This window comes from Stomoxys calcitrans, chromosome 2 (assembly GCF_963082655.1).
Source record: "Stomoxys calcitrans chromosome 2, idStoCalc2.1, whole genome shotgun sequence".
NCBI classification, from domain to species: domain Eukaryota; kingdom Metazoa; phylum Arthropoda; class Insecta; order Diptera; family Muscidae; genus Stomoxys; species Stomoxys calcitrans.
The window spans coordinates 194,538,696-194,561,266 of NC_081553.1; the positions used below are offsets into that span (position 1 = coordinate 194,538,696).

Genomic DNA, 22,571 nt, shown 5'->3' on the forward strand with positions numbered 1-22,571 from the left:
GTTATTTCGTCTGGTTGATTCTGTTGAGCATCTTGATCCAGGAACTCTGCGACTAAGATGGGTTGCGTCCAGAGGAATCTGGGTCTGAGGCGAGTGGGTCCGGCTGGGCAGTTAAATAGATGAAGTATATCGTTTGGTCCCTGGTTACAATCGGCACATACATCCTGTACGTCGCTATCAATCCCTGCTCTGTAGAAGTTGAGGCAGCTGCTTTTGCCGGATCATAATTGAGCCAGAACTACTCTGGTTTGCCGGGGGAGGTGAATTTCTTCAGTTGCAATGGGAAGCGGACGTTCTGTAAGGACCACATTCACCCGGCAGCTATTTAAAGCATATGCTACCATGTCTGCATGAATGTTTTCTAGACACGCTTTATATGCCGCTTGACCTAAAGGTTCTCTCTTGTAGCGCTGAACCTCATGCTCTAGATCATATAGATCTACCTCGAGATTACTGGGCGGTGCATACCTATCCACAAGATGATGATTTGTATGATCCCTGCGATAATAGCCCAGAAGGTATTGCTTGAAGAAGATGTATTGGTTGCCCAAAAAGTAATTGCGGATTTTTCATATAGTCGGCGTTGACAAATTTTTTCACAGCTTGTGACTCTGTAATTGCATTCTTTCTTCTGTCAGTTATCAGCCGTTACTTTTAGCTTGCTTTAGAAAAAAAGTGTAAAAAAAATCTATTTGATTAAAGTTCATTCTAAGTTTTATTAAAAATGCATTTACTTTCTTTTAAAAAATCCGCAATTACTTTTTGGGCAACCCAATAGTTATGTCTTGCACGAGTAAGATTTTCGTCTCCTGGTGTAGGTGGTCCACATGAGAACCGAGGAGGCAGCCTATGTCAGTTCGTGTGTCACATAATTTGACGAGACCACACTGGCGCTGCATAACTTACCACACACTGGCCAATTGCTTTGTACGTGGTCCACAAGGTTTCCTGGTCAGCATCTAAAGTTGTTGTTGTTGTAGCCACATTTTCGATCCTCATCAGGAGGAGCTTGGCGATCCTCTTCAGGCTTCCTGTGGGTGAGCAAGCTCGTTCCGAACCAAAAGACCGATCGCCGCGGGAACATGGTGCCCATTGGTTATTAAAGGAGCCAATAACTCGCCCAGTCATATCGAGCATTATAGGCACTCAGTATTTAAGCAAGAGCTGGTGCCGCCCGGCTTCTAATTAAGACTCTCCGCTCTATTCCGCTGATTGTCCGCGACTGGTGTTGCAGCTTCTCTGTATGGAGCATTCCACTATCTGCAACCTGTGGAAGCGCCCGGTAGCTCGCAGCTAAGCTTCTCGTGACAGCAATGAACACCACACAGAACGGAACTCAATGTTCCAGCCTGTGTGGTGGTTGCAGCTATCCCGTGCCGGGGCACCCCAAATGGTGCCTCCAAGTGGCTTGACTTGCGATAGTGTCAAAAGTAGAAACAAGGTCTTCAAGTCACGTGGCACCCAAAGTGCAGCCGCCAAGTGACTTGAGGACCTTGTTTCAACGTTTGACTTTATCGCAAACTGCTGTGGCATGTGGGGAGAACGTGTAAGAGCTCTCAAATTTGATGCCAAGTATGTTGAGACACTTGATGGTCGGAATCATTACTCCTTCGACTATCACATTCAGCTTAGTATTCACCTCACGCGTATTTTTAGTGAATAATGTGGCTGCAGATATGGTGGCATATTTCTTCAGATCTCTTGCAGCTAAATATGAGGCAAGCTCGATGAGGTAGACGTTTAACTTATGGCAGATGATTTCAATGGGTGAGGGAGGCCTGATGCCATGATCGTACAATCGTTCGCATATGATACGATCTCTATGCCGCCTGGGGGAGGGTGAAATGAAGGATGGGTAGAGGTAAAACAGAGCTGCAGATATCACCCCGCCTTGGGGAACACCCTGTTTTACTCTACGGTAATTCGACATCTAATCCATAAAATTCTACAAATGACTGGCAACCACACAGACAATTCGCGACCCAGCGTTCGAATACCGGCTGGAGGGACATATTGGCGATGTCCTGAAATAGTTTGGCATGGCTGAATGCCTTCGATAGGTCCAGTGCCATGAGGACCATCCTCTCACATGGCCTGGGCTGATTGAAGCCACAGCAAATATGTGCGGTGATGGCATGCAAGCAGTTGTTGTGCTTTGCAGTCTTCGGAATCCATGCTGATGCTCGGCAAAGGGAAATTCTCCAACGTAGCTCGGGAGTAGTAACCCCTCAAGCGTCATTACTGCTGATGAGAAAAGGGAGATCGGTCTGTACACCTTCCCCCCCCACTCGTGGGTCTTTCCACGCTTCAGTAACGGGATCACTTTGTCCTTTTTCCTTACTTCGGCTGCTATAAGAGTGTTCAAAGACAGATTGTGGGCAATTGTAAGGTACTCAACCCCAGGAAGATTCGATTCTTCAGCATCAATGTAGAGATTGCGTCGGGGCCCAACGCCTTGGATGTTTTGGCGAAACGAATGACATTTGTAACTTCGCCCACGTCAAATTGTGATGGGCTCATTGAAAACGGGTACGACAAATAGCTCTCCTCCTATCCCTATCACTGTCGGGATGCACAATAAATTGACGGTTGAACAACCTGGTGTATCTTTTCGGATCATTTACAGTTACTTCGCCAAAAGCGACTGAGATGCTGTCGTCCAGTCTACCGGGGTTCGAGAGTGACATAGGTTAGGTTAGGTTGAAAAAGAGGGTGCGTATGTTAATGCCACCCCCATGCCACTATGGACATACAACTTCGCCAGTAATCATCTTGTCGAAAATGTCTTAGGTTATATTAGGTTTAAAAGAGGGTGCATATATTAATCTGCCCCATGCCACTATGGACATACACCAAAACCAGTAATCGGCTTGTTGTGAGCTCTAAATACAAAAAAAAGTAACCTCGAAAAAGAAAATCTAAATTAGGAATTCCGTGCTACTTATAAAATCCTTAACTGTTTTCCATGCCACTCCCCTAAGTCGATTCATGTCTGGAATAGTGTCCCCACCTATGTGCCGGTATCTGTTAGACGCGAAAACCGGGTAATGACAAAGGAAATACTTCAACGTCTCATCATCTTTCACAAATGGCCTACACACCAATTTTCCATAAGTCAGCTCGTAGTCCTATGTGTTTCGTTATGACACCAAAAGGTATACTGACCTTCTTCTTACTTCTCACATTAATAACCTCGTCCTCTTACGATCCGGATCATCCTATTGGATTTTCGCCGTCCTACTGCCTGTTTCACTGTTCCACAGTGTTTTTCATGCATTTTTCGCCCACGCCCTTAAATCGGACTGCATCGACCCGAAAGGCTTCAGGTTAACCAAGTTTATCGATGGCAGTTCTCTGGTATTCACTGTCAAATCGTCTGCCCTGTCATTCCCCCTTACTCCGTTATGGTGCGGCACCCAAACGATGCCGATTGTGCCATCCTCAGAGAAGGCGTTAATCTTCTTCTTACACTGCAAGACTATTTGTGACCCTACCCACCTGGTTGTTATTGCCCTTATGGTCATTTTACTGTCCGTAAAGATGTTCACACTCGACGTCCTCGCGTTAGCACCACACTGCCTAATGAATTCCATGATCGCCCGTATCTCCGCCTGCAGGACCGTATTATGGTCAGGCAGTCTAAAACAGATCTCAGTTCTTGGGTTCTAAATGTAAACCCCCAGGCCCACTCTGTCCCCTAGCTTCGATCCATCCGTCTAACTTGATCTTCCAGATGGCAATACTAGAGTTCCGTCAATCCAAGGCTGTGCCTCTGGCAGCAGTGCCTCGCACTCGAACTCAAGTGTCGTCTAAGGTATGCGTTCGGAAACCTCTTCCTTTCTTCCAGGTTTTCTATTGTCTCCTCGTTTATATCGCGATGGTATGAGCTGCAAGCATCATCAATCTATTCTCCCATCGCCGTAAGTCTCATAGCCGTAGTGGCTGCCTCACATTTAATCTGTATATCAATGGGTCGGATAGCTAGAATAGGCTCCAGTGGTCTAGTGGGCTTGGTCCTCAACGCTCCGCCTATGACAAGACAACATGTTCTCTGAACCTATTGTATGGTCCTTATGTTGCACTTTTTCTCCACAGCAGTCCACCAAACTACTGAGGCGTAAGTAAGTATTGGTCTAATCATACTTCTGTAGAGGCAGTGGGCTATCCTAGAATTCAGGCCCCATTTTGAGCCTACGGTCCGTCTACATAGTGCCCAACATCTGTGAGCCTTAGCTGTACACTTCCAATTAAGTTTCCTATCCAGGATCACACCTAAGCATATGAATTTGTCAGATATGGAAATCGCTTTATTGAGGAAACGTGGTGCATTAAATTCGCCCACCTTCGTCTTCCTCGTGAACAGGCATATTGCAGTCTTCTCTGGGTTAACTTTAAGACCCCTGGGTCAAGCTCAGTCATGTGCCATATGCAAGACCCTTTTGGCCCTTCTGCATAGCTCGTTCGAATCCTTACTCCTTAGAAGCATTATAACATCGTCTGCATAGCAGATGGGTTCAAATACCCCCTCAGTCAGCATCCGCTATAGTTCATTTATGGTGGTCACCCATAAGAGTGGTGATAAAATGCCCCTCTGCGGCTCATTATTGATTTTGGTCGTTGGGAGTTGCAAATGGGCCATATCGGTTCAGGCTTAAATATAGCTCCCATATAAACCAATCTCCCGCTTTGACTCCTTGAGCCCCTGGAAGCCGCAATTTTTGACCAATTTGGTCGAAATTTTGTACGTATTGTTCTGTTATGACTTTCAACAACTGTGCTAAGTACCGTCCGAATCGGTCAATAACCTGATATAGCTGCCATATAAATCGATCTCCCGATTTGACTTCTTGAGCCCCTGGTAGCCGCAATTTGGCTGAAATTTTGCATGAAGTGTTCCGCTAATACTTCCCATAACTGGTTGAAGTACCGTCTGAATCGGTCAATAACTTGATATAGCTGCCATATAAACCGATCTCCCGATTTGACTTCTTGAGCCCCTGGTAGCCGCAATTTTTGTCCGATTTGGTTGCAATTTTGCACGTGGTGTTCTGTTGTGACTTTCAAGAACTGTGCCTAGTACTGTCTTAATCGGTCTATAACCTGATATAGCTTCCATATAAACCTATCTCCTGATTTGACTTTATAGGTAGCAATTTTTGTCAGATATGACTGAAATTTTGCCCGTAGTATTCTGTTATGACATTTAACAAATGTGCGAAGTACGGTCAAAATCGGTCTATAACCTGATATAGCTCCCATATAAACCGATCTCCTGATTTGATTCCTTGAGCCTCTGGGAGCCGCAATTTTTGTTCGATTTGGCTGAAATTTTGCATGTGGTGTTCTGTTACAACTTCTAACAACTGTGCCAAGTACGATCCGATTCAGGCTATAACCTGATATAGCTGCCATGTAAACTGTTTTCGATCATCCTTGTTCGTCTCCTATAGGCCTTAATTTTTGCTGGTTGGATAGAAGTTTGGTATGTAAAATGAAATTATACCCTTCAACTAAATTTATTTTGTATATTAGCAGAATCCATGGTGGTGGGTTCCCCAGGTTCGGCACGACCGAACATAGCGCACACTTTTACTTGTTAAATTTTAATTTTCTTGCTTGTTCAACATTCCTCTCCTTCCGAATGTGTTCACTTTGAAAATGGGTTAATTACATTTTAGCAAATGCATGAAGCAAAAGATTGAAAGGACAAATGCAAATATTCATTATGCATTGTCGTTGCCAAAAAGGAAGACATACAAAGTGACTGTGTGACCATCCGACCGACCATTTATCCATTCAATTTCTTATCTCATTTCCTGTGACACAAAATAATATTGAATTTGTTGTTGTTTGCAAAGAAAACTATTAGTTTTTCCAAATAACAAATGACCCAATTTTGCATAAGACGATGGCAACACAAGGCCAAAAAAAAAGGATGCCACTGCTGTTGCTGATTATGCATGAACAAAACTTAAATGAAGGAGAAGGTTCATAGAACAAGTGAAATTGTGTAAAGTTCCACCAATGCCTTAAAATGGGAGATAGGTCCATATGAAAACTACATCAAGATATAGTCCGAAATGGCCCGTCTTCGAACTTCACCTGGGTATGAACAAAAAATGATCTGTTCCAAGTTTAAGCTCAATATCTTTATGACTGTTGCGTGATTTCCATCACCATGGAGGCCACCATAGCGGAGACGTTAACATGTCCGCCTTTGACGCTGAAGGCCTGGTTTCGAATCTGGCGAGACCATCTGAATAAATTTTCATCGGTGGTTATCCCCTCCTAATGCTGGCAGCATTTTTGAGGTACTATGCCATGCAAAAACTTCTCTCCCAGGAGGTGTCGCACTTCGACACTCCGTTCGGACTCGGCTATAAAAAGGAGGTCCCTTATCATTGAGTTTAAATTTGAATCGGACTGCTCTCATTGATATGTAAGAAGTTTGCCCTTGTTCCTTAGTGGCATGTTCAAGGGCAAATTTTGTAAAAATGTTTGCGTAATTTCCACAAACGGACGGATGGACTGACATGATAGATGGTCTAAGAGATTTACGATGGTAAAGTTTACAAATATACCATCTAGGGTCGAAAACGGATATTTCGATATGTTAAAAACCAGTAAGGAAAGGAAAAAGTCGGGCGGTGCCGACTTTATAATACCCTACACCTACCCTATAAATACAAAATGTGGGCTATGTATAATTCTGATCCATTTTTGATGGACCTCGGCGGATGTTTTCAGATAGGTTATTAGGTTATGTAATAACTACGATTGACAAATGACAACAAATTACCCAAAATCTGATGAACATATACATGGAAGCTATATCTGAATCTGAACCGATTTCGAGCAAACTTAATGGATATTGTGGAAGTCGTCGAGGAAAGCTTTGTAATATTAATATATATGGGAGCTATATCCAAATCTGAACCGATTTTTATGAAATTCACCAGTACTATTGAGAGTCATAAGAAAATTCTTCCTGCCGAAATTCGAGAGAATCGGTCAACAAATGGCGATTTGATTGCTGTATTACTGCAAATCGGACAGACATATATATGGGAGCTATATCCTAATCTGAACCGATTTTTATGAAATTTTCCAATAACATCGGGAGTCTCAAGGAAATCCTTTTTGTCGAAATTCGACAGAATCAGTTAACAAATGACCATTTTATTGCTGTATTACTGCAAATCGGAAGAACATATATATGGGAGCTATATCCAAATCTGAACCGATTTTTATGAAATTCACCAGTAACATCGGGAGTCTCAAGGAAATCCTTCCTGTCGAAATTCGACAGAATCAGTTAACAAATGACCATTTTATTGGTGTATTACTACAAATCGGAAGAACATATATATGGTGCTATATCCAAATCTGAACCGATTTTTATGAAATTCACAAGTAATATTGAGAGTCAAGAGAAAATCGTTCCTACCGAATTTCAATAAAATCGGTCAACAAATGGCCATTTGAGTGCTGTATTACACCAAATCGGAAGAACATATATATGGGAGCTATATCCAAAACTGAACCGATTTTTATGAAATTCACAAGTAATATTGAGAGTCAAGAGAAAATCGTTCCTACCGAATTTCAATAAAATCGGTCAACAAATGGCCATTTGATTGCTGTATTACTCCAAATCGGAAGAACATATATATGGGAGCTATATCCAAAACTGAACCGATTTTTATGAAATTCGTCAGTAATGTTGAAAGTCAAGAGAAAATTGTTCCTACCGAATTTCAATAAAATCGGTCAACAAATGGCCATTTGATTGCTGTATTACTCCAAATCGGAAGAACATATATATGGGAGCTATATCCAAAACTGAACCGATTTTGATGAAATTCATCAGTAATGTTGAAAGTCAAGAGAAAATTGTTCCTACCGAATTTCAAGAAAATCGGTCAACAAATGACAATTTTATTGCTGTATTACTGCAAATCGGACGGACATATATATGGGAGCTATATCCAAATCTGAACCGATTTTTATGAAATTCACCAGTAACACTGAAGATCATAAGAAAATCCTTCCTGTTGAAATTCGACAGAATCAGTTAACAAATGACCATTTTATTGCAGTATTACTGCAAATCGGACGGACATATATATGGGAGCTATATCCAAAACTGAACCGATTTTTATGAAATTCACCAGTAATATTGAAAGTCAAGAGAAAATCTTTCCTACCGAATTTCAAAAAAATCGGTCAAGCAATGACCATTCTATTGCTGTATTACTACAAATCGGACGGACATATATATGGGAGCTATATCCAAATCTGAACCGATTTTTATGAAATTTACCAGAAATGTCGAGATTTATAAGAAAACCCCCCTTGCCAAGAGAATCGGTTAACAAGTGACCATTTTATTGCTCTATTATTACAAATCGGAAGATCATATATATGGGAGCTATATCTAAATTCGAACCGATTTTTTCCAATTTCAATAGGCTTTGTTTTCAGGCCGAAAAACATGCCCATACCAAATTTGAAGACGATCGGATGAAAATTGCGACCTTTAGTTTGTACACAAATTAACAAGAACAGACGGACAGACAGACGGACATAGCTAAATCGAATCACAAAGTGATTCTGAGTCGATCGGTATACTTATCAATAGGTCTATCTCTCTTCCTATTGGGTCTTACAAACAAATGCACTAAGTTATAATCCCTGTACCATAGTAGTAGTGTAGGGTATAGTGATAGAATGATTATGCACCCATCCTTCGTTGAAGGGTATATTAAAAAATGGTTCAGATTCATTATCTGAATCATGACCCCCTATCCAAAGACGGTTGGGGGGTATAATAAAAACTGGTTCAGATTCTTTATCTGCAGCTTTAGGAATAAAATTTCATCACTTTGAATTTTTAAAGCAATCTCCTTTAACAATTACCGCTACATTTCATGTTTCTTCACATAACTGCAGCAGTAAGTGTTCAGGCTTGTTTTTTATTCATTTCATGGCTCACTTCCTTAAGTGATGTTTTTTGCCAGAAGCCAGCCCAGAACCCTTCTTCACCCCCTTAATAATTTTCATTGCGAACGATTAAAAAGAAATAAAAAAGTCATAACTAGGCCAAATTCTGACTCGTTCGTTCACATTCCCTAGTCGATTTCACCAGTGATTTTGTGGCACAACTACAAATTATTGGCATCAGTTCAATTCAATTGAGAAACTGGAATTGAGAAAAAAACTGGCCCATAACTCGAGCAATGCATTTTTAATTGTTTTTCTGGGCACTCAACGCGTCAATCGAAAGGGGGGGAGGGCGCAGGAAAATATGTTATGGCTTGGTATACATTAGGGTGGGTCAAACGATTATAAAAAACAGAAATTTCGACGAATTCTAAGAAAATTTGCCAAGAGTAATGAGCCTTAAATAAAAACCGTGCTCCCGATTTTTAACAACAAAGTCCGTCCTTTGGGAGATATTTTTCTATGGGAGCAATGTCTAAATTTGAACCGATTTTGAAGAAATTCAGCAGAGGCCTTCAGATGCTGGGTAACAGGACATTTCATAATAAATTTCGCCCAAATAATTTTCAAGTTGTGGTCACTCACATCCAATATGCATATCTGGGAGCTATTTCTAAATCTGAACCGATTCTTATCAACGTTCATAGCGTTTTCCTTTAGGCCAAAAAAAGAGTTGGGTACCAAATGCGACCACCAACTTGATTGCAAAAAAAGTGACAAACGATGCGAAAAGAAAACCCAGGCAGACGAACATAGCCAAGGATAGTTAAATCATTTCGTGTGGGCGTAGAAGATAAATAAGTTATAGACAGACAAAGACGTTAAAAAGCGGATGTTCGATTTTGATGTCAAATCTATGGTTTCTTGAGCTAATTGACACAATTCATCGCTTGGTGTTTTTTTGTTCGGTCCACACAAATTGACCCACCCTAGTTCACACATCAATGTCAAAGTTAAAAAATTGTTTTTGAACCATTATCCATCACCCATCACCAAGTGACCAACAACTGTATAGTTGTAAATGGAATTATAATCATTGTCGTAAGAAAAAAATGTTATGAAGAGGGGTGGAAAGGGAGAGGTGTCTTCATTTAATAGTTAGTTATACCCTACACTACTACTTTGGTAAAGGGTATTATAACTAAGTGCATTTGTTTTTAACACCCAGAAGGAAAAGATATAGACCCATTGATGAGTTTACCAATATCGACTCAGAATCACTTTCTGATTCGTTTTAGCTATGTTTGTCTCCCTGTCCGTTTGTCTGTCCGTCTGTCTCTCCGTCTGTCTCTCCGTCTGTCTGTTCGTCTGTCCGTCCGTCTATCTGTCCGTCTGTCTGTCCGTCTGTCTGTCTGTCTGTCCGTCTCTCTGTCCGTTTGTCTGTCCGTCTGTCTGTCCGTCCGTATGTCTGTCTGTCCGTCTGTCTGTCCGTCTGTCTGTCCGTCTGTCTGTCCGTCTGTCTGTCCGTCTGTCTGTCCGTCTGTCTGTCTGTCTATCTGTCTGTCCGTCTGTCTGTCCGTCTGTCTGTCCGTCTGTCTGTCCGTCTGTCTGTCCGTCTATCTGTCCGTCTGTCTGTCCGTCTGTCTGTCCGTCTGTCTGTCTGTCCGACTGCCTCTCTGTCTGTCCGTCTCTCTTTCTGTCCGTCCGTCCGTCTGTCTGTCCGTCCGTCTGTCTGTCCATTTATGTCTCTCCGTCTGTCTGTCCGTCTGTCTGTCCGTCTGTCTGTCCGTCTGTCTGTCCGTCTGTCTGTCCGTCTGTCTGTCCGTCTCTCTGTCCGTCTGTCTGTCCGTCCGTATGTCTGTCTGTCCGTATGTCTGTCTGTCCGTCTGTCTGTCCGTCTGTCTGTCCGTCTGTCTGTCCGTCTGTCTGTCCGTCTGTCTGTCCGTCTGTCTGTCTGTCTGTCTGTCCGTCTGTCTGTCCGTCTGTCCGTCTGTCCGTCTGTCTGTCCGTCTGTCTGTCTGTCTGTCTGTCCGTCTGTCTGTCCGTCTGTCTGTCCGTCTGTCTGTCCGTCTGTCTGTCCGTCCGTCCGTCCGTCTGTCTGTCCGTCTGTCTGTCTGTCCGACTGCCTGTCTGTCTGTCCGTCTCTCTTTCTGTTCGTCCGTCTGTCTGTCCATTTGTGTCTCTCCGTCTGTCTGTCCGTCTGTCTGTCTGCCCGTTTGTCTGTCCGTCCGTCTGTCTGTCTGTCCGTCCGTCTGTCTGTCCATTTGTGTCTGTCCGTCTCTCTGTCCGTCTGTCTGTCCGTCTATCTGTCCGTCTGTCCGTCCGTCTGTCTGTCTGTCCATCTGTCTGTCCGTCTGTCCGTCTGTCTGTCTGTTCGTCTGCCTGTCCGTCTGTCTGTTCGTCCATCTGTCCATGCTAGTTTGTGTACAAACTACAGGTCAGTCTGTCCGTCTATCTGTCCGTCTGTCTGCCCGTCTGTCTGTCCGTCTGTCTGTCCGTCTGTCTGTCCGTCTATCTGTCCGCCTGTCTGTCCATGCTAGTTTGTGTACAAACTACAGGTCGCAATTTTCATCCGATCGTCTTTAAATTTGGTACAGGCATGTTTCTCGGCCTAAGGACAAAGCCTTTTGAAATTGGAAAAATCGGTTCAGATTTGGATATAGCTCCCAAATATATGATCGCCCGATTTGCAGTAATAATGCAATCAAATGGTCATTTGTTAACCGATTCTCTTGAAATTTGGTACGAAGAAATTTTTCTTGACTCTCGACATTAATGGTGAATTTCATAGAAATCGGTTCAGATTTAGATATAGCTCTCATATATAGATATATATCGCCCGATTTTCACTCCTTGAGCCATTGCAAGTGCATTTATTGACCAATATTGCCAAAATTGTGCACAACACATTTCTCGATGACTTCCACACTACCAAAGAAGATTGCTTGAAATCGGTTCAGATTTAGATATATCTCCCATATATATGTTCGCCCGATTTGCAGTAATAATGCAATAAAATGGTAATTTGTCAACCGAACAACGCTCGCTTAGACGTTCCCCTTGTCTTCCGCTTGCTAACCACATTATCTCCCAAATTCGCTTTGATAATCCTGCAGCGTAGCATATAATCCATCCACCGGAAGATATTCGGTTAGACTCCGTGCCTTGCAGGTACCCTATTTCCACATTATTAATTGCTCCCTCAATATCCAGTAAGGCTGACATCGCATACTCCTTTAACCAACTTAACCCAAGATTAGGAAGGTATGCATGTTGAAGCCTACTGAAGTTTTTCGCCGTCAGTCCCTCCCCCACCTTCAGGACTATGGGACTTTTCAATGTCTTAAGCAAAACCGATGACTAAATTTGCGCCTATAATACTTTGCAGCGATGTGGCTTATTTTCCCCGCGTTGGAGACAAAGATCTCCTTCTCTCCATGCCCCCTGTATGAAGGACAATGCCAGGTTCACCCTGAAAATGGGTTCCAGTTATGCCAGAGTAACTTCGAGAGACTTCTGTAGCCTCGATGGTATGATCTCACCGATTTATATGGCTGGAATGTTTGAAACTCCCACACTATGTAGGATAATGCTAGAGTCACCCTGAAAATCGGTTCCGGTTACGTCAGAGTAAATTTAAGAGACTCCTGCAGCATCCCCTGGTATAAAACTCCCGATTAATATGGCTGGAATGTGCGAAACATCCACTCTATCATTTCCACATGATAAATGCCACCATGAAGAGTAAAGTAAATAAGCCCCCATGTATTGCTGGTCCTACGCCACTGCTTATGGGTCAAGCAATTTTTTTCTCAACTTTTTGGCATAAAGTCAACAATTTATGCAATCCATTTATTTATTTCATATGCTCACTCACTCATGGAATGTTCGATGAAATTAAGGACCTTTAGGGCAATGGTGAAATTCTCGCTTTAAATCAATTGCCATAGAATTTTGGCCACTATACCTACGTATCTAACAATTCCTGTTGGCATACAAATGGACGGTACACTCCGGCGAGCTACTCCATTGATGTGTGTGTGTGTGTGGAGAATTAAACCCATTGAAATCGCAACTAAAGTGAAAGTCATTGAACTCATGCCAATTGCTGTAACCCAACTAAAAAACGAATTTTATCCACCAAGGCAGTTTCCTTTATTTAACTAATTCCCCCTCTCCTTTTTTTCCTATTTGATTTACAGGTCATTTGGGTTTGCATTTTGTGTCGCAAAAAACAAGAATTGCTCTCCAAGACTGGCCAATGGATCAATAAGGCCACCATACAGCAGGATGGTTTCATAAGACGCAACGAGCCGGATGGCAGTAGTGTAAGTGTGCTGCACTCAAACTGTGTTTTCTTTTTTTGCTTAGAGCCCAACGTGTCTAACCAATGTTCCTTTCTTTTGTTTGTTCCTTTGTTTAGGACATCTCCCAACAGGCTGTGGTCGATCCCCATGATACGCTCGATAAACGACCCAAACTGGAGCGTACACGCAGTGCGGCCGAAAAGGAAAATCTTCCCCTGCAACGTTCGGGCAGTATGCTGAAACGACAATATTCTCAACAAGAACAAACAACGAATCAACGCATGATGGGCGCTGACATGGGCATGGATATGATGAGTCCGGGCCAAAGGCAGCGTATGCAACCCATGACACCACAACAAATGCAACATCAGCATCAGCAACAGCAGCAGCAACAACAGCAAATGGGTCAACAGGGCCAGTATCGTGGGCAGGGTCATTATAGCGGCAGCAGTGGGGGAAGTCAAGGCATGCATCATGGCAAGGATGATGATCCGAGATTATATCAGGTGAGTGAAAAGGAATTAAGGGAAGGCTGCTAAAAACTGAACCAGAAAATAAAACTACAGTCCAAAGCAACCATCATCAATAAGAAATATGTGGCTAGCCTCAATCGCTGGAAATTTCGAGCGCTCGCTACATATATTCCAACGGACCATCAGTTGGATGACGATAAATTTTTATATTTGACATAATTTTCTGATTTCAAATGCCTTTTATTTGAGTCACATTGGTCCATCCGTTTTGGGAGGGGTTTTGTGTTGGGCAGACCCCTGGCAGCCAACCCAAATTTGGTTATCAACTTCCTTTTTTCGAATGTTATAACGGTCCGAACAAAAATTCTCTTCCACCTATTCAAAGTTGAGGTTATGGGAAGGTTGCTCCCCCTTTTATTTTCACCACGTGAACATTTTTGTAAATGTTTCCGCTTGTGAAAATTTCTAGAAAATACGTTCAGCCTCTTTTCAGTCGATACACAACACACATATTTCAATTTTTATATATGATAGGCGCTAAAACGGCCATATAGACTTCCTCTGTTGTTTATACTCGTCTCAGGGTGGGAGAGTTAAAAAATAGCCGCAAATAACAGCAAATAATATTCTTAAAACAAAGATAAATACCACATGATGAAATTTGAACACAATGTCCTCACTTTGTAGCCATTTCGCCTTCCTACTGACCGTTTCGCAGTTCCGCAGTGTACATTCGTCGCCCACGCCCTTAACTAGATCCGAAATGCCTCGGGTTCCCCAAGTTTCTTGACGGCAGTTCTCTTGCCTTCACTGTTAAATCGTCTGCTTTCTTATTCCCAGTTATTCCGCTATGGCCCGGCACCCAAACGATGCGGATCGTGCCATCCTCAGAGAATGCGTTAATCTTAATCTTACATTCCAAGATTGTTCGTGATCTTAACATCTCTGTTGTTAATGTCCTTATGGCCATTTAACTGTCCGTAAATATGTTCACTATCGATGTCCTCGCGTTAGCACCACACCACCTCACCCATTCCGTGATCGCCCGGATCTCCACCTGCACGATAGTATTATCCATAATGATGTTCACTCTCGACGTGTTAGCACCAGACCACCTCATGCATTTCGTGATCGCCCGGATCTCCACCTGCACGATAGTATTATGGTCAGGCGTCTAAAAGAAAGCTTAATCCCTGGGTTCTCAATGTATTGTAGACCTCCAGACCCACTCTTTCCTCTAGCCTTGATCCATCCATGTACCATGATCTTACTGATGACAATACTAGGGTTAAGTCAATCCAAGTATGTGCCGCTGGCAGCAGTGCCTCGCACTCATCCTCAACTGTCGTTCCAGTTATCCGATCGGAAACCTCTTCCATTCCTTCCATATTTTCTATTGTCGCCTCATATACACCTCGATGGTATGACCAGCTCCTATTCTCTAACCATTCTCCCATCGCCTTAAGACCCATATCCGCAATGGCTTCCTCACACTTAATCTGTACGTCTATGAGTCGGATATCTAGAATGGTCTCCATTCCCCTAGTGGGAGTGGTCCTCGTGGCTCCGCCTATACCAAGACAACATGTTCTCTGAACCTATTGTTTGGTCCTTATGTTGCATTATTGCTCCATCGCAATCCACCAAAATACTGAGGCGTAAATAAGTAACGGTCTTATCATTCTCCTGTAGAGCCAGTGGATATGGCTATTTAAATGGAATGAACTGGAAGGCATCTTCCATCTCCGCTCTTCTTTTTATACATCCTTCTAACCAACCTTTCGTCCATCAGACTCCCGGCCATAGTTTCGGCTGTCGTTCCATCCGTTTTTCAATCCGTCCTACAGTCCGTTTTCAATTCCGTCCGCCCGTTTGGCTGTATTGCGTCCATCTTTCCTATCGTCCTTTCTTTCGTCCATCCATCCGGCCTACGGCCCGTCTGTCCCGCCGTGCGTCTGTAGATTTGACCTAACGCCCGCTCTACAGTCTGTTTTGCCAGTCTATTCTTCCGTCTGATAATCCTTCCATCTGACTATCCGTCCGTCTGACTATCCGTCCGTCTGTCTATCCATCCACCTATCTATCCTTCTGTATGCGTATCCTTCCGACTGTCTATCCCTCCTTTCTGTCTAACCTTAGATCAGTCTATCCTTCCGACTTGTTGTCCTTTCGTTCGTCCTTCCGATGATCCTTCCCTTCATCCATCAGACCTATTGTCTGTCTATCCTTCCGTCTGTCTATGCTTATGTCTATCTATCCTTTCGTCTGTCAATCCTTTCGTCTCTCTATCTTTTCATCTTTCTGTCCATTCGTTTGTCCTTCCGATCATCCATCTCTTCATACATCAGACCTTCACGCTATCTATCCTTCCATCTGTCAATCCTTCCGTACATCTATCCTTCAGTCTATCTATCCTTCCACCTATCTATCCTTCTGTCTGTCTATCCTTCCGACTGTCTATCCTTCCGTCTGGTTATCCTTCCGCCTAACTATTCTTCTGTCTATCTATCCATCCGTCTGTCTATCCTTCTGTCTGTCTATCCTTCCACCTATCTATCCTTCTGTCTATCTATCCTTTCGACTGTCTATCCTTCCGTCTCTCTATTCTTTCACCTGGCAATCCTTTCGTCTATATCCTTCCGTCTATCTATCCTTCGGTCTGTCTATCCAACCGTCTGTCTATCCTTCCGACTGTCTATCCTTCCGTCTGGTTATCCTTCGGCCTGCCTATCCTTACACCTATCTATCCTTCGGTGTATCTATCCTTCTGTCTGTCTATCCTTACGTCTTTCTGTCCTTTCGTTCGTCCTTCCGATCATCCTTCCTTTCATCCATCGGACCTTCAGTCTGTCTATCCCTCCGTCGATCAATCCTTCCGTCCATCTATAATTCCACCTGTCTACCTATCCGCCTGTATATCTTTCCGTCTGTATATCTTTACGTCTATTTATCCTTCGGTCTGTCTATCCATCCGTCTGCCTATCCTTCCACTTGTTTATCTTTCGGTCTATATATCCTTCTGCTTGTCTATTCTTCCGCCTATCTTTCCTAACGTCTATCTATCCTTCTGTCTGTCTATCCTTCCGTCCGGTTATCCTTCCGCCTGACTATTCTTCTGTCTGTCTATCCTTCCGTCTATCTATCCTTTCGTCTATCTATCCTTCTGTCAGTCTATCCTTCCGTCTGTCTATTCTTATGTCTATCTATCCTTTCGTCTGTCTATCCTTTCGTCTCTCTATCTTTTCATCTGCCTCTCCTTTTATATTTCTGTCCTTTCGTTTGTCCTTCCGATCATCCCTCTCTTCATACATCACATCTTCAGGCTATCTAGCCTTACATCTGTCAATCCTTCCGTGTGTCAATCCTTCCGTATATCTATCCTTTCGTCTATCTATCCTTCCGTCTATCTATCCTTCTGTCTGTCTATCCTTCCAACTGCCTATTCTTCGGACTATCTATCCATCCGTCTGTCTATCCTTCCGTCTGTCTATCCTTCTGTCTGTCTATACTGCCACCTATCTATCCTTCTGTCTGTCTATCCTTCCGACTGTCTATCCCTCCGTCTGGTTATCCTTCCCCCAGACTATTCTTCTGTCTGTCTATCATTCCGTCTATCTATCCTTCCGTATCTCTATCCATCTGCCTGTCTATCCTTCCGTCTGTCTATCCTTCTGTCTCTCTGTCCTTGTGTCTTTCTATCCTTCAGTCTAACTATCCTTCCGTCTCTCTATTCGTTCGTCTGGCAATCCTTTCGTCTATATCCTTCCGTCTATCTATCCTTCGGTCTGTCTATCCATCCGTCTGTCTATCCTTTCGACTGTCTATCCTTCCGTATGGTTATAATTTGGCCTGACTATTCTTCTGTCTGTCTATTCTTCTGTCTGTCTATCCTTCCGTCTATCTATCCTTCCGTCTCTCTCTCCTTTTGTGTTTCTTTCTTTCCGTCTAACTATCCTTCCGTCTCTCTATTTTTTCTCTGGCAATCCTTTCGTCTATATCCTTCCGTCTATCTATCCTTCGGTCTGTCTAACCATCCGTCTGTTATCCTTCCGACTGTCTATCCTTCCGTCTAGTTATCCTTCGGCTTGTCTATCCTTCCACCTATCTATCCTTCGGTGTATCAATCCTTCCGTCTCTCTATCCTTCCGTCTGTCTAACCTTACGTCTTTCTGTCCTTTCGTTCGCCCTTTCGATCATCCTTCTTTTCATCCATCAGACCTTCAGTCTATCTATCCCTCCGTCAATCAATCCTTCCGTCCATCTATCCTTCCACTAGTCTACCTATCCGCCTGTATATCCTTCCGCCTGTACATCTTTACGTCTATCTATCTTTCGGTGTATCTATCCATCCATCTGTCTATCCTTCCGTCTCTCTATCCTTCAGTATCTCTATACTTCGGTCTGTCAGTCCATCCCTCTGTCTATCATTCCGTCTCTGTATCCTTCCGTCCGTCTGTCCTTCCGCCTGTCTATCCTTCGGCTTATATATCCTTCCGTCTGTCGATTCATCTGTTTGTCTATCATTCCGTCTCCCTATCCTTCCATCTGTCTATCGTTCCGTCTTTCTGTCCTTTCGTTCTTCTTTCCTTTCATTCATCAGTCCTTCAGTCTGTCTATCTTTCCGTCTGTCTATCCATCGGTATGTCTATCCTTCCGTCTCTCTATCCTTCCGTTTGTCTATCCATCCATCTCTCTATCCTTCCGTCTGTCATCCTTCCGTCTCTCTATCCGTCCGTCTTTCTGTCTTTTCGATCGTCCTTCCGTTCATCCTTCCTTTCATTTATCCGTCATTCAGTTCTTTCTTCAGACCGCCCTTCGTTTTATCCATCTTTCTGTCCATCTTTTCGTCCATCAGACTTCCGTTAATCGGTTCGGTGTGCTTCCATCCGGTTTCTAGTCCGTCTTATAGTCCGCCTTCTGTTCCGTCTGTTAGTTTGTCCTTCCGCCCATCCGATCCGATCATCCTACCGTTCGATCTACAGTCCGTCCGTCCGTCCTTCCGTATGGTCTACAGTCTATCTATAACTCCGTCTGCTTATCCTTCCAGTTTTTTATTCTTCCGTCGGTCTATCCCTCCGTCATTTCATCTACTCGTCCTTCAGTCCATCATTCCAACCGTCATTCCTATCATTCATTCCATCCATCGTTGCCCTATTTCCCTTTTTCTTTACAAATATGTGTGCTGCTGTCTCTTTTCCTCTTTCTCTTTTCTCTTTTCTCTTTTCTTGTCTCTTTTCCTCCATTATCCTCCCTTTTTCAGGAAACCAAGCGTCCAGAGATCCTTACACTGACATTAGCTCAATGTTGATGCCCCACCGTTAATTCTCCACAGTATTTCATTAAGGAAATTCACTTCACTTGCCTCATCTTCCTTTGAATCTGCCGCAGGTTCCACAGTATTTGCCCAAATCTTCTGTTGTGTTCAATCTACTATCTTTCCATCTGGTCTTCCGCTCGTCCTTTCTTTCATCCATTCATTTATCCATCCTCCCGTGCGTCCTTTCGTTCGTCCTTCTAAATCTATACCGGCTTTTTGCTTAAACCGGTTTTCGAACAAGTCGAATAACTTGCAAATTATGCTATGAATATTCCACAAAGGAACAAAGACAAACTTCCGACATATCAGTGCAGTCCGATTCAAGTTTAAGCTCAATAATAAGGGGTCTCATTTTTATAGCCGACGTTCAGCGTCATAAGCGGACATGTTAACCTCTGCGGGTAAAAAAAAACGATTTAAGTTTTTAAGATTTTTAAAAATTCGGTTAAACCTGTTTTTTGGTAAAAGTAAACCTTTCACCGCCCTCGAAACTCAGGATAAATGTGGACAGTATGGCGACCCTCAGGCCGATCAAACACCTGCTCTGCTCATGCTCATGGACACAGGCTATCCATGCTAACCTCTGCGGTTAAAAAAACCGATTTAAGTTTATGAGATTTTCAAAAAAACGGTTTAACCATTTTTTTATTAAAGTAGACCTTTCGCCGCCTTCGAAACTCAGTACAAATTTGGGTAGCATGGCGACCCACAGGCCGATCAAACATACACACACAGGCTATCCAACCCAGCGAGGCGGTTTTTCTACGATCTCGGAGATATTACAGATTCTTCTCTGGCGGGTCTTCTTAGACACATGGATAAGACGGCTTGGTTGCAACGAGTGACGCGTAGGTTACCAATGCTTTGTACATGGCGAGTGAATACTTGAGCGAGTGTGAGCTGACTCACTCGCGTTGTGCCGTGATGACTAGGCGTTTGCCGCCTGTTCTATTCCTACTTAATTTTCGACAGAGCTGCTTGTTTTGAAGAAAAATAAAATAATTTAGGACATCCATAAGCTTGACATTTGCTGTCAAATTTTGAGAGAAATTACATTCCTCTTATATTTCTAGCCTCTTTGATTTGAATTTTGCACTGACATTTCCAAACATAAAATATTTTTCATCAGAATTATTTCATAAATCACCTTAAATTTAAGTTATTTTCAAAATCCCAACATCCTAATAAAATCCCTATTTTCCCTACTTTCAGGGTGAAATCGATGGCCTTATGAAACAACACCCCCATTTGGCTCATCCTAGTCAGCGACAACAGCAACAGTATCAATACCAGCAGCAACAGCAACAACTTCAACAGCAGCAACAGCAACAATATCGAGCGCAACAACAACAGCAACATGCCATGCGAGGCGCACAACAAATGTCACAAAGTGCGGCCAATGCCTCTTCCGCCTCTGCCTCCTATAACACACTACAACAACAACAACAACAAAGGCTTCCAAATTCATCATCACAACAGCAGCATCATCCCACACATCCCCATCATCAGCCAACATCCGGTGGTCATGGGTATTTGGGTGCCAGTTCACCACATGGTTCAGCAACAGCCCATCAACTATCAGCCGCCCCGCCCTCAGCAACTGGACCCCTATCCTCAAACTCGCTAGCCTCCGCAACATCTGCAACTTCTGCAACACTGTCTCAGGGTTATCAAAAGCCTCCGCCAATACAACGCAACTTGACCATTAGTGGTGGTCATGCCATGGATTCATCAACGTACAATGCACGCCGTCACCTTAGCGTCAGCCAATACGCCACACAGCAACAGAGAAGTTTTAGCAGCTACGAAGATGAGATACAACAACAGCAGCAACAACAACAGTCGCAGTATTCGGGGCAACAGCCCCATCATCATTCCACATCGGGCCTTTCGTCATATGATCTAGAAGGTAAGTCCGATCGTTGTGCCATTAATGAAAACAAAGGAGCAAAACATTTTGGTTTTTCCCCTAAGCCTACCCTGTTTGAGTACCCCGCCCTCCCCACCAAACGAACACACTATCTTTGTTTATAACTCGCTCTCTCTATCTATCTCTCTCTCTCTCTCTATACAAGTGTGTATGCATACTCTCTTTAACATCGTTCTCCCCCTAACCCGTCTATCTACGAAACTCTATCTCTTTCAGTATCTCTGTTAAACTCACAAACCGTTGTAAAAAAAAATCTTTCGAAAATAAGGAGAACACTAAAATTTTCAGTTTACAACTTTTCTAGTTTCATAAAAATTCTTTTTTTCTTTTTCTCTTTTTTTTTAATTGGAATTTTTACATTTTCTAATTAAACATTAACTGCTAACAGAGTTGTATGGTACCAGCGTCGTGTTGATCTTAAGGCGAATGTTTACTAGAAATTCTAAATGAGGGCAAATTCCCTGCACACATTGTAAACGTTCCAAAGGCCAATACAAGTGTCTTCTTTACATTAATTCATAATCTATTCAGCTTTTGTTGTTATTTACGAGACTCTTGAATTTTGTTCCTCAGAGTACAATATTTACCAAAAATGTTAAGTATAAGAAATGTTAGTTTTTGCCAAAATTTCCAAAAGTGACGAAATTTCTATTTAATTTTGGTTTTTTTACCCTCCACCATAATTTCCATTAATTTCTTCAAATATGCGTCTGAGTCCCCGCAAAGTCATTTGTCCCCCATTTGCCATTTTAAGTCGATCTAGCCATGTCCGTCCGTCCCTCTGTCCGTCCGTCTGTCCGTCCGTCTGTCCGTCCGTCCGTCTGTCCGTCTGTCCGCCCGTCTGTCCGCCCGTCTGTCCGCCCGTCTGTCCGCCCGTCTGTCCGTCCGTCCGTCTGTCCGTCTGTCCGTCCGTCTGTCCGTCCGTCTGTCCGTCCGTCTGTCCGTCCGTCTGTCCGTCCGTCTGTCCGTCCGTCTGTCCGTCCGTCTGTCCGTCCGTCTGTCCGTCCGTCTGTCCGTCCGTCTGTCCGTCCGTCTGTCCGTCCGTCTGTCCGTCCGTCTGTCCGTCCGTCTGTCCGTCCGTCTGTCCGTCCGTCTGTCCGTCCGTCTGTCCGTCCGTCTGTCCGTCCGTCTGTCCGTCCGTCTGTCCGTCCGTCTGTCCGTCCGTCTGTCCGTCCGTCTGTCCGTCCGTCTGTCCGTCCGTCTGTCCGTCCGTCTGTCCGTCCGTCTGTCTGTCCGTCTGTCCGTCCGTATGTCTGTCGAAAGCACGCTAACTTTCGAAGGAGTAAAGCTAGGCGCTTCAAATTTTGAACAAATACTTTTTATGAGTGTAGGTCGGTTGGGATTGTAAATGGGCCAAATCGGTCCATAACCTGATATAGCTGGCATATAAACCGATCTTGAGTCTTGACTTCTTGAGCCTCTAGAGGACGCAATTATTATCCGATTTGGCTGAAATTTAGCATGAGGTGTTTTTTTATGACTTTCAACAACTGCAATGAGAATGGTTCAAATCGGTCCATAACTTGATATAGCTGCCCTATAAACTGATCTGGGGTCTTGACTTCTTGAGCCACTAGAGGACGAAATTATTATCCGATTTG

General features: G+C 43.4%; 1 protein-coding gene across 1 annotated transcript in view; it reads left to right on the plus strand.

The window, feature by feature from the left end:
- The window catches only part of LOC106089009 (regulating synaptic membrane exocytosis protein 2), a 259,660-nt gene that overhangs the window by 72,382 nt on the left and 164,707 nt on the right, over nt 1-22,571 (plus strand). The window contains 3 exon segments of the mRNA XM_059361981.1: nt 13,146-13,271; nt 13,367-13,756; nt 20,253-20,949. Of these exon segments, the coding sequence (XP_059217964.1) occupies nt 13,146-13,271; nt 13,367-13,756; nt 20,253-20,949 (1,213 nt within the window).